The sequence below is a fragment of the Salvelinus fontinalis genome, chromosome 35 (assembly GCF_029448725.1).
Source record: "Salvelinus fontinalis isolate EN_2023a chromosome 35, ASM2944872v1, whole genome shotgun sequence".
In the NCBI taxonomy this organism is placed as follows: domain Eukaryota; kingdom Metazoa; phylum Chordata; class Actinopteri; order Salmoniformes; family Salmonidae; genus Salvelinus; species Salvelinus fontinalis.
This window is the reverse complement of record NC_074699.1, coordinates 31,058,696-31,072,278: the sequence shown is the minus strand read 5'-3', so window position 1 is coordinate 31,072,278 and position 13,583 is coordinate 31,058,696. Positions and strand designations below refer to the sequence as shown.

The 13,583-nt window shown below is 43.6% G+C and overlaps 1 protein-coding gene across 1 annotated transcript in view; it reads right to left on the bottom strand.

Moving 5' to 3' along the window:
• LOC129834719 (chromodomain Y-like protein 2) overlaps positions 1–12,238 on the bottom strand; it is an 80,877-nt gene extending 68,639 nt beyond the window's left edge. Inside the window, exons 1-2 of the mRNA XM_055899953.1 lie at positions 11,860–12,238; positions 481–1,147 (exon numbers count right to left, since the gene is read on the bottom strand). Of these exons, the coding sequence (XP_055755928.1) occupies positions 481–1,147; positions 11,860–11,883 (691 nt within the window). The 5' untranslated portion in view covers positions 11,884–12,238. The remainder of the gene's footprint in view (positions 1–480; positions 1,148–11,859) is intronic.
• Between the last annotated feature and the right edge of the window lie 1,345 nt (positions 12,239–13,583).

Genomic DNA, 13,583 nt, shown 5'->3' with positions numbered 1-13,583 from the left:
CTCATCTACATCTTATACAACGCTGAGATACAACCTGGTTTACCAAATCCACTATGGCATGTAACTAACTGTCCAGAATACAATGCGTTTCCATTTCAAATATTCCCATCCCGCTGGAATCACTGTAATTCAATAGAGAACAAAACTACATTGAATCGGAATTGAGTGAAAAAGAAAAATGACAACAACAATATAACAATGTCATTTCCACTGGGCTATTATGTAAGTTAACTGGCTGGCATATTGGCAAGATAGCAAGCTGACTGAGCAAACCAGCATCACCTCAAGCTGTGATGTATAAATGTTCCGTCTATCCATCTGTCTATCAATCCTACTAGAAATCCTAGAGTTCCCTGCACATGTTCATTCAATCAATAGCTAGGGAGAATGTTTTCTGGCCAGGTCACTTGGCCAGGACAAACTCATGACCCAGCTATCTATAATAAGGTGTATATATACCATTCAGAGTGCGTCACTTACCTAGTTCGTTGACCAGTGGTGTCCCGGGGGTCTCCACGCCCCCCATCACCCTCTCTACCATGTCATTGTTCAGTCTGTGTGTCCTGGCTGCTGCCCTGTACAGGACAGGGTCCATCTCTCCATTCTGTAGTCCGTTATGAGGGGCCCTTACCGGGGGCACAAAATGTAGTCCCCCCGGAGGAGCCTTGTACGGCATAGCTTTGGTCATCCTGTGTGGAGAGACATGCTTCCCCCCCCCTCCTCCTCCGCTCACCTTCTTCTGCTTCTGAGAAGCTCCAGTACCAACCCCCAAACCCATGCCCTCCCTTACTCCTGCTCCAGGATTAACCCCGGCCCCGGGACTAACACTAGTCCTTTTCTTCTTACGTGCCTCTGCTCGTGCTCTCGGGGTGTCTGGGTCGGGAGGACGGGCGGATAGGAGGTGTGGTCCAACTCCCCCTGGTGGCCCTCCTGGCCTCCCTGGTCCCCCAGCCGTCCCGGGGGGCAGCTTGGGGGGTTTGGGTCGTTTGTGTTGGGTGTGCAGATGCAGGCCGTCGATGAACTCCTCACAGTGCAGCAGGTGGTGCTCGGGCTCCCAGGTGTCCTCCTTGCTGCCGTAACCCTTCCACCGGATCAGGTACTCCCACTTGCCCTTCTTGTTGCGCCGCTTGTCCATGATCCGCTCCACCTGGAGGGAGAAAATCAAGAAAGAGTCAGGATTTCAAACGACATGATCACAATTCAATGACATTATCCTTGCCTAATAAATACCTCTATCAGTTCCTTGGTGATTCATTCAAAAATGTGCACATGATACCATTTCTAATGATTTCAAATCAGATTCAAAAAGTACCACCTGTCACCATGTCATTCTCTAGTAAGCATGTGTAAAAGGGATGTAAATAAAGTCTGACTAGGTTAGAGCTCCACTTTGAATCTCTCCTCTTTAATGTTAGCATAACCAGTCTATCAGTGATTCTGTTCTGGAATTGTTGTGCTGGTAGGCAAGCTCTCACCATGCGTTAGAGAGAGCGGTTATGGGAGATGTAGGAGAGGAACAATGGGAGCAGCACTGTGATCACACCATACAGATGAACCAGATATCTGTTCTGTGGATGATGATAGAGGATTGATCAGCAAGTCCGAGTGGTACATTTCAAGTTTGTAACTTCAATAATGTAAAACGTGGAGCTGACACTTTTGGATTTGAACGAAACCTTCCCTGCATGTTTGCCCATGGTACAAGTGGTCAGAAAGTGACTTGCTTGACATAATTGCCAAAACATTCAGGAGATAAAGGTGCTCAAAGTTGACCCCTTTTGCATACCCACCCTACCATGAGACATCCATGTTTCATCACTGAAAAAAGATAAACAGTTGGGTTTGATATCATTTGAAAGCTTACAAACAGGGTTGTCAAACTATTTAATAATCACTTTAAGGTGAAAGCCATGTCGTGCCTATAGACAAGTGAGAAGCGTGACTCCAAACTGCTGTCTGAAAGCAATGGGCACTTTCTCATTCACTTGAGAGATTTCATTGTTTTAGAAACATGAAATGAAATGGGTGATTATAGTGCCTACACTACAGTCTAGTTTGTCCATTGTGTAACAGACAGGCAGGGTGTTTTTGACATATTCTCAAATGCACAATAACTAGACTCAGGAGAGCTGGTAATGATGGAGACAATGTTTGGCAGCACTGAACAAGTCCATTACCAACGAGGAAGCGTTCAATGTTCAGCGACTATATCTGGAATACACAAATAATACAAATCACAAACCTTAAAGTGTAGACTGACACAGACAGACTCAATAAGAACAGCACACACACACACACACACACACACACAGAAAGACCAACAATAGAAGCAATTAATCCTGGCTCCAACACAAAAGGACTGGCAGAGGAACACAAATGTACTGATAAAGAGTAGATGTCAGTGGAATAGTACACACACACACACACACACACACACACACACACACACACACACACACACACACACACACACACACACACACACACACACACACACACACACCTACCTGACTAAACAGAAGGATCTCTGAAGGGGAAGAATCTGTTTCAAAGCTGACCAAATCATTTGGTTTTGCCATATAGACACTTACAGTATAAGCTACAAAGAGATCTACAAAGAACTTCTTCTTCCTCAACTCTATATTGACACTACTCAAGCAGGCCAATAGTACCAACTCCAGAGAGCTGGGAACGTCAGGGCAGCATATCCCATCTCCATTCCAAAATAGAGTAAAACGTAACATCTCAGACTATTCTAGCACAGATAAAAGACACACTGTATATTTGAACTTCATGAATAACTTAGACATTATATGCAAATGTTGTGGACAACTCTTCAAATTAGTGGATTTGGTTATTTCAGCCACACCCAGTTCCTAACAGGTGTATAAAACCTAGCACACCGCCATGCAATCTCCATAGACAAACATTGCACAGCCATGCAATCCATAGACTAACATTGGCAGAAGAATGGCCTTGCTGTAGAGCTCAGTGACTTTCAATGTGGCACCGTCATAGGATACCACCTTTCCCAACAAGTCAGTTCGTTAAATTTCTGCCCTCTAGAGCTGCCCCGGTCAACTCTATGTGCTGTTATTGAAGTGAAAACGTTTAAGAGCAACAACGGCTCAGATGTAAAGTGTTAGGCCACACAAGCTCACAGAATAGGACCGGCGAATGCTGGAGCGCACAGCGCGCAAAAATCGTCTGACCTCAGTTGCAACACTCACTACCGAGTTCCAAACTGCCTCTGGAACCAACGTCAGCACAATAACTGTTCGTCGGGATCTTCATGAAATGGGTTTCCATGGCCGAGCAGCCACACGCAAGCCCAAGATCACCACCGCAATACCAAGTGTCAGCTGAAGTGGTCTAAAGCTCGCCGCCATTGGACTCTGGAGTGATAAATCACACTTCACCATCTGGCAGTCCGATGGACGAATCTGGGTTGATGTCAGGAGAACGCTACCTGCCCCAATGCATAGTGCCAACTGTAAAGTTTGGTGGAGGAGGAATAATGGACTAGGGCTGTTTTTCATGGTTTGGTCAAGGCCCCTTAGTTCCAGTGAAGGGAAATCTTAATGCTACAGCATACAATGGCATTCTAGACGATTTTTTGCCTGCAACTTTGTGGCAACAGTTTGGAGAAAGCCTTTTCCTGTTTCATCATGACAATGCCCACGTGCACAAAGCAAGGTCCATACAGAAATGGTTACTCGAGATCAGTGTGGAAGAACTTGACTGGCCTGCACAGAGCCCTGACCTCAACCCCATCAAACACCTTTGGGATGAATTGAAATCTGACTGCGAGTCAGGCCTAATCGCCCAACATCAGTGCCCGACCTCACTAATGCTTGTGGCTGAATGGAAGCAAGTCCCCGCAGCAATGTTCCAACATCTAATGGAAAGCGTTCCCAGAAGAGTTGAGGCTGTTATAGCAGCAAAAGGAGGGACATTAATGCCCATGATTGTCCAACGAGCAGGTGTCCACATACTTTTGGTTATGTAGTGTATGCGTCTTGGCCTCCGGGGAGAATTGTTTCTTAAAAGTACATTTGTAACGTCTTGCTGGTGGGAGATTCAGTAGGACCCACTGTGGGAAGGAGATAACACATAGGCTGACATGTAGGCTGCTATCACGGGGGAACCCTTAAACATGACTGTGGATATTCATGGTCACACACACACACACACACGAGCATGACATTTGACAGAGCCATTATGAATGACCACAGAATACAAATAGTCAAGGGGGAGCTTTCTCCATTCTACACACAGACACCCGGATGCATAATAAAGGTTATGTTCTCTGGGTCATGGGTCATGACCCTTTCAGTGGTCTATATTATTCTGTATAACATTCTGTTTTCGGAGTATGTTCATGTGTGTATAGATGTGCGTGTGGAACAGGTGTTCTCCTGTTTGCCTGTTGCATGTCCTCCCCCAGAGACCAAGCAGACAGAAACAAGCCTAATTGGTTGACAGCAGCTCTCTCACACCCTCCACCACATCATCTCAGGAGGGACCTTCCCCCTAGATCTCCTGTTCTCATGGAGGAAGTTGATAATGGCACTGGAGAAACTAGTAGCAGACCTTGATGCTTCAGGGACCTCACTGAGGTTCTCTGTAGCCATTCATGCTTTATTCCAATAACCATCATTACATGCTGCAGGAAAGCAATAATAGGCTCATTCAATCTTTATTATCACATTTAGGAAGCCACACACTGTAGAATTCAAGTGTGTTAATAGACATAACTCTATCTATGGTGTCCTCTTCAATAATCTGTGATGGCCTCTTAGTTTGCAAATGAAAATACAGTACACTGATTGTCAGCTACTAACGTGAACTGTTGATCTTGGTTGTTCTCTGACAGTACAACAAAGATAGAAACCAAATTAGTATTGAAAAGGGGGTGTTTTATTGAGAACAGAGTCTGTTTTATACTGTAATCCATTTCTTGATCCAGACCTCCATCACAACCTCACATCTTGCCAAGAGTTGCTTTTCTTCAGCAGTTAACCTTGTACCAGATGGAAGTGCCCTGACATTTAGCCCCAGCATTTCCTTGGTGTTTAGTGGTCTCATACACAATGCTGCGGATGACATGCTGTGGGAAGACAAGCATACTCCCACACGAAGGAGCATGCAGACATCAGTCTGGCTACTATACTTTACCCTCCCAACTAGCTATGTAGCTGCCTGCCTCCAGTTCAAATGCTTTTCTCCTTTCCTTTAGAAAACATCCTCCCACCCACATGACTTCAATGGAGCTTGACTTAGCCCTCGCATCGAAGGTGGGAGGGGCAGTGTGTGTGTGTGTGTGTGTGTGTGTGTGTGTGTGTGTGTGTGTACAGAGGAGAGTTTAATGAAATGCCTTAAAAGAAAAAAGGAGTAACAAAAAGTAGTGATTTACTCCCACACAGGAGAGAGCGAGCAGAGCTCCACACGACATACACATCTGTGTAACACACACACACAGCAAGCCGGAATGGCCGTCTGCCTCCCAGGTAGCCCATTAACACATAGTAGGACTCTGAGCCCAAATGGCCATCTGCCCATTACCAGACAGTGATGGGATGAGCAACAGGGACATAAATACAGAGCCGTTCCACATTGATACCATGCTGGCCTGTGTATAAAAATGTGTGTATGTGTATAGAAAGTATTCAGACCCCTTCACTTTTTCTACAATTTTCTACGTTACAGCCTTATTCTAAAATGTCTTATAACATCCCCCCCCTCAATTTACACACAATACTCCATTATGACGAAGAAAAAAACGTTTTTTAGAAATGTTTGCAAATGTATTAAAAATAAACTGAAATATGACATTGACATAAGTATTCAGACCCTTTACTCAGTACTTTGTTGAAGCAACTTTGGCAGTGATTACAGCCTCGATTCTTGGGTATGACGCTACAAGCTTGGCACACCTGTATTTGGGAAGTTTCTCCCATTCTTCTATGCAGATCTTCTCAAACTCTGCAGAGCTATTTTCAGGTCTCTCCAGAGATGTTCGATCGGGTTCAAGTCTGGGATCTGGCTGGGTCACTCAAGGACATTTAGAGACTTGCCACTCCTGCATTGTCTTGGTTGTGTGCTTTGGGTTGTTGTCCTGTTGGAAGGTGAACCTTCGACCCAGTCTGAGTTCCTGAGCGCTCTGGAGCAGGTTTTCATCAAGGATCTCTCTGTACTTTGCTCAGTTCATCTTTCCCCCGATCCTGACTAGTCTCCCAGTCTCTGCTGCTGAAAAACATCCCCACAGCATGATGCTGCCAGGTGATGAGCGGTGCCTGGTTTCCTCCAGATGTGACGCTTGGCATTCATGCCAAAGAGTTCAACCTTGATTTCATCAGACCAGAGAATCTTGTTTCTCATGGTCATGAAGTCCTTTAGGTGGCTTTTGGCAAACTCCAAGCGGACTGTCATTAGCCTTTTACTGAGGAGTGCCACTCTACCATAAAGGCCTGATTGGTGGAGAGCTGCACAGATGGTTGTCCTTCTGGAAGGTTCTCCCATCTCCAGGAGCTCTGGACAAAATTCTGTCTCGGAGCTCTACGGACAATTCCTTCGATCTCATGGCTTGTTTTTCTGCTCTGACATGCACTGTTAACTGTGGGACCTTTATATAGACAGATGTGTGCCTTTCCAAATCATGTCCAATCAATTGAATTTACCACAGATGGACTCCAATCAAGTTGTAGAAACATCTCAAGGATGATCAATGGAAACAGGATGCACCTGAGCTCAATTTCGAGTCTTATAACAAAGGGTCTGAATGCTTATGTAAATACGGTATGCGTTTTGTATTTTTAATACATTTGGAAAAATGTCTAAAAACCTGTTTCGCTTTGTCATTCTGGGAATTTGTGTATCGATTGATGAGGATTTTTTTCTATTTATTCCATTTTAGAAAAAAGCTGTAACGTAACAAAATGTGGAAAAAGTCAAGGGTTCTGAATACTTTCCACTGTATCATATTGAGCCTGAATGGTGTGTGTCCAGCTTGCTCATTACCAGAGAGAGGAGATATATTAAAGAGACTTGTGGTGTGGAGAGTATTCACCTCATTCCCCGGGGCCAGCTGCTTCTTACAGCGCCATGGTGGCCCTGGCCAGTCTGCTCCTTCTGACAATGACCACCCCCAAGGGGGACAATCAGCAGGGGGAAGACGTTCAATCTCAGTAGCGCACACACACGCATGCATGCACATACACAGACACACACACACACACACAGTTGGGCTGGTGTAATGAGACCGTAACATCCTCTTTCTCACTCTGACATAAGGGCCATTGTTAGTGGCCGGACCTGACATGTCACCCTGCTGGGTTCTTACTTCCAAATGGATTATTTCTGTATGCCTGTTCACCAACTATTCAATAGGAGTCACAAGCCAAGAAACACTGATTACGTGCACATTTGCAGACAAGTGGACATAAACATTAGAAACAAAAAAGAAAACACACACAACTTCTATTCCCTTTGCATTCCAACTAGGCTATCAGGATAATGTTTAATGTTAAAGGCTTTAGGTGTGGATGTGGAGCTGTTGAGCTCCAGCAGTGACAAATGCTCCTGCCACCCAAGGTGCTGTGCACATTAGTATGACTTAACAACCTAAGATGGGCGAGCAGCAGGGATGTCATGAAGAGACGATTATGATGCTTACCGCCCCGAACACTGTCACACAAACCAGATCAAAGCCGACTTCAGAGAGAGAAAACACTCTCCTTCCTCAGGTTAGTAAAACAGACAAGGGGAGTGAGTTGGAGAGGGGTTCAACAACACACACAATACATGACTATGAGCTGGCAGGGAATCAGTGGAGGTGGAGATGCCTGTCCTGAGCATCCTGTTCACAGTACCCAGAGCCTGGGTATAGCAGGAACACACGGAGGTCTGCCAGGGCTGAGGACTGCAGTTTAAACAGTGTCAAAGGGGTTCATTTAGTACTTCTAAATTAAAATTGACATTTCTGTTTGTTGGTAGTGAACACAGAATTCATGAAAGAAGCCAAATCTCAATTTAAGCAATGGTCAAAGAACACATTGTGAGTACACTGTCTCTGAGACAGCTTCAGTGTATTTGGCGACCCATTAAGTGCTGTGTATCTCCCATGCAATGCATAGTTTATTGCCCTCATGGCCCACATGTTTCCCCCCTGCGAGGCCAACCCGTTTCCTCCAGTCTCTCTCCACCGCTCCCAATGGCCAGTTACAACTACGTTTGTTTTGAACAAGAACTTGTGGTCGTGTGTTGTGCCTTTCAATTGTGCTGATAAAGGCTGCATGTTGATGGTTAACAACTTGATTACTTTATGAATTTTGAATGAATAGAATAATGAACTGATGATTATTTCAGCTGCATCTTGACAGCTCATCATGGACCGCAAGGCTCTCCAGAGGGTGGTGCGGTCTGCACAACGTATCACTGGGGGCAAACCACCTGCCCTCCAGGACACCTACAGCACCCAATGTCATAGGAAGGCCAAAAAGATCATCAAGGACAACAACCACCCGAGCCACTGCCTGTTCACACCGCTATCATCCAGAAGGGAAGGTCAGTACAGGTGCATCAAAGCTGGGACCGAGAGACTGAAAAACAGCTTCTATCTCAAAGCCATCAGACTGCTAAAGAGCAATCATTAACTCAGAGGCTACTGCCTACATTGAGACCCAATCACTGGACACTTTAATAAATGGATCATCAGCCACTTTAATAATGTTTACATATCTTACATCACATGTATATACTGTATCTTATACCATCTATTGCACCTTGCCTATGCCGCTCGGCCATCGCTCATCCATATACTTATACGTACATATTCTCATTCACCCCTTTAGATTTGTGTGTATTAGGTAGTTGTTGGGGAATTGTTAGATTACTTGTTAGATGTGTGTGTATTGGGGAATTGTTAGAATACTTAGGTATTAGATATTACTGCACTGTCGGAATTAGAAGCACAAGCATTTCGCTACACTCGCATTAACATCTGCTAACCATGTATATGTGACCAATAACATTTAATTTGAACTTGAGCAATACTTACATCACTTGCTGACTAATCAAAAGGTTCTAATTTAGCTCACTCCATGACCACTTTCATGACATTTTCTGGAGGCGTACAAATGTGATTTATTTCTATAACAGAATATTCATATTTCCCTACATCATATCATGCATTTCTTGAAAACATAACACAAACTCCTAAATATAGCATATCCATTGCTAATCCATAGGATTACTGCTGCTCAGTCACACAGAGGATTAGAAGAACTGCAGGTATTCTGAGACATTCGAGCTGGGGCATCTAGTGTAGGTGGCCATTTGAATAGACCAGACCATCTCAATCAATAGGAGATAAGGATAGGGAGAAAATAAAATGAGTGTGTGTGTGAGTGAGTGAGAGAGAAAGAAAGTGTGTGTGGGGGGGGGGGGGGGGGGGGGACAGAGAGAAGCAGAAAGAGAAGCAGAGAAAGAGAGAGATGCAAAGAGTGATTAATGTTTGAGTGATGGTGCATAAGAAAGTAGCATAATTGTACAATCATAGGCCTATTATATTTCAAAGATATTCCTCTGAAAACTTTGTGAAATTAAGTTGAGACATGATCTTGAAATATCAATCATTCTGTGCTCTTCAATGTTTCAAATTTGATTCAGATCATTTTGATTCCACTTGCATGGCATTTAACTGGGTGTACAGGCCTAGATGTTGTAGTTCCTAATTGGAAAATAAAAACTATAGTTCAAATTCCTCTTCTGCAAATCATAGCTTCTTAATTCTTCTAAACTAAGTGTATCATAGTCCTACAGTTTGTTAGGTAGCCTAAACACACCTTCATGTGTAACACACTTACAGGCCTACATTTCATGAATACAATTCAGGAGCAATACAGAAGGACACTATTGATAGTGAAGTCTTCCTCTCGCACTTGTATTACCACATGTGCTTGAACCAGTTCACCTCACCTCACTTACTGGAATACACAGATCTATGTGCAAAAAAGGCACTTCCAGAAAGAACATGTGCTAACTGTCAATTTCAATAAGTGATCGTTTTGACCGTCAGAAATTGCATTTACGTTGTAGCCAATTAATATGCCATATGAAATGTGACCTGGGCTTGTTAGGTTATATAGAGCAACAGACCTCCCATCATTTAAATGCATTTCTCATTACTACATTTTTTAATGTCAACTGTTTACGGTGCAACGATTAAAATGACTGAATATGGATTCAAACACCTGAAGAGGAGTATTTGGTGGAAAGTGGACATGCACATTTTCCAACTATGTCAGCAAACACAGGAAATGTAGGCCTTATGACAATGTTATTCCTAATGACTAAAAATGACTTATTACTAATGGCTCAGTTGGTAGAGCATGGCGGTTGCTACACCAGGGTTGTGGGTTCGATTCCCAAGGCGAGTCAGTATGAAAATGTATGCACTCACTCCTGTAAGTCGCTCTGGATAAGAGCGTCTGCTAAATGACTCAAATGTAAATGTAATGAATAAGAATGATAATAAATCACTACAGCCTAAGGAAAACAGTCAGACGGGGATAATTTCAGAAGCCATTTAAACAGCCTGAACCATTTCTCAAAGCAATAGTGAAACAATCTCACAGAGAATTTCTAGCCAGTAAATCAGAGGAAAGCACACATTTTAGTTTTGACAACAAACAGCAGGAAATAGCTCACAGCTGAGAACAAGCACTAATGTCAACCTGGTCAACAGTTGATGGTGACATGCCACACAATAGGTCAAGTGCAAAGCAACTTATTTACCTATCTGGTGATGACCAGGGAATCCAACTAGTTGATGACCTTGTAGTGCCACTGGTATAGGCCATGGTGAAAAGAAACTGAAACATGGTCGCATGACATTACTCCTCCAATAAAGAAGAGTTGGAGTCAGCAACATTGACAACAATAGGCACAATACGAGCATGGAAGACTGACCAAGTTGTTGGCAGCAATAAATCCAATCCATCACCATAAAAGTCATGCCATCCCATTGGGCCAAAACTGGTTTAATCAACGTTGTTTCCACATCATTTCAACCCCCCAAAAAGCAATGTGATGACGTTGAATCAACGTGGGAAACTGATTGGATTTGCAAAAGTCATCAACTTAAGGACATCTTTTTTTAGCACAACTTTTAACCTAAATCCAAGGCACCATGTCATTGATTTCACGTTGAATCCACGTTAGTTGAAAACTCAACTAAATGTAGGCCTAAATCAAAACTAGACGTTGAACTGACGTGTGTGCCCAGTGGGATGTGCGCGTAATCATCGAGACCTTCTAGGCTATTCCATCCATCCATCACCCAACATTTGGCAAACTTTGCGCCCCGGAATTGTTGAGGCGCACATTCTGGCACGCCAAATGCATCATCTAGTTAAACCACAATAACTACATCGAAGCTTCTCCACTACATTGTTGTCACCTCCACTAAATGTTTGCTAGGCTAATAATACATTGCCTGTCCTCTGGCATGCGCACCTTCCTAAACATCACCCGTCTGGAGCAAATTAACGTGTACGTTTAGTGCTCCTGTCACTTTATCATGACTTTCAACTCGCGCGACCGACAAGGAGTTTATATTTTATGATCTTATCGCGAACTCGAACACTCACAACTCTATACAATTCACCCGATACAAAAGTCGCCGAGGCACATCGAAAAAAAGACGAGCCTCATCTTCTCGAGAGGGTTGGTTAGTTTCGCCTGTCAAATGGTTTAGGACTTCGTTTTTTCTCCATTAACGAGGACCTCCCCTTACTTCCTAATTCCATTATTCGTCAATATTACTGAGTATTTCGCTTAGACATGGTTTCACAGTACCTCGTAAAGGTCTCCCGAAGCCATCCTGTGGTGCGGACTTCGGCGGCGCGGCGTTCTTGCTTGCGTTGTTGGCTTTTTTGGATCCTATTCCCTCGGTGTTTTGGCGAAAGCCCTGATAGACGGGTATTAGTGAACAGCCTTGTTATTCTGAGCCAGCCGCAGTAGCAGATCATCAGACAGTGTCAATCGAGCCCGGCGCTCTGCGATGGATCGCTCTTCACTTAAAACAAACAACCAAGGCGAGATTGGGGCGGTGCTGTTTATTCAGTGCGGAGTGGATGACTGAAATTAGTCAACGTATGAACGTAATCATGTGTGAAATGCGCTCCAGTCCCCTGTGCTGTAGAGGTAGCCCAATATCCATGAACCAAATTGTTGATGAATAGACGTCTTCCGTTGAGGGACACCAAATGATGAGTCAAATTTGCTTTCCTGTCTGTCCAGTTGAATTGAGACGATCATTTGAAGAACTAATTGGTTTTATAATCAATTTCACCTAGCACATTCGTTATTGTGAGTAATGCGATGTAGTACATTTGATTAGAGAACTGTCATTGCTCATTATAGTAGACATATTGCCCTCTTCCATTTTACTGCAATTTTTCACATTAAATGTTAAAATGACACGATGACCCTGACACTCACTGTAAGGACTGTTCTCCATGTAATAACATGGTTGTTAACATGTATTTACCCTAAATGAGATAGGCCTACTTTTCCAATAGTGAATGGATTACATTTACTCACCAGGTGTAAATGAAATGCTTAATAAAATAGGCGTGCTCCTCTGAATACCTTCGTGTTTTAGTTGGTGCCTAAACTCAACTGGTTATTCATTTCATTAAGAATACGATTATCACTGCTTTTTCAATACTGACATAGTGTGGACTCACATTTGTTTATTTACATTTTAAAACATAATCCTTCAGAACCTGTTGCATTCCACATCCAGGGTTGCCCAGCCTTGACTTGATAAATGGGCAAAATCCACAATGCAATGCAAAGAAGACTGAAGACAGTGATAAGCAACAGTATGGTACTTTCAACAATTGTGCATGTGACATCGGACAATTCTTGACAGTTTACAGTTTAGTAGAAAGTGTATGAGGGAAATAGATAGATAGTTTTGATATTATTGCTCTATACTGATTGTAATCCGAGAGCCCTTTAGGTACTCCTTACATACTTGGTGTCCTGTGATACCCATTTACTTGGCTGTGGTTTGCTTTCACATTAAACTCTTATTAAACGCTCAACACACATTTAGCCCCTACTCACCAAATATTTAGAGATACTTGGATTCTCTCCACAGAGACATACAGTAGGGGTTATTTGTGTTCCAGTAAGGCTGTGTGTGTGTGTGTGTGTGTGTGTGTGTGTGTGTGTGTGTGTGTGTGTGTGTGTGTGTGTGTGTGTGTGTGTGTGTGTGTGTGTGTGTGTGTGTGTGTGTGTGTGTGTGTGTGTGTGTGTGTGTGTGTGTGTGTGTGTGTGTGTGTGTGTGTGTGTGTGTGTGTGTGTGTGGCTAACCACAAACCACACCCTTCAACCCCACCCCCAACAAATGGCATCTAAGCCAACACAGCAGCACGGTTGATGTGAAATTAGGGCTTGTGGAACTTCCTGTGACCCCATTTACTGTCCCCTGTCTGCGTCTCTCTCTCCTACTGCAGTTCATACAGCCTCATTCTGAATCATGGGTTTTCCCTGGCCATTTAATGACAGGC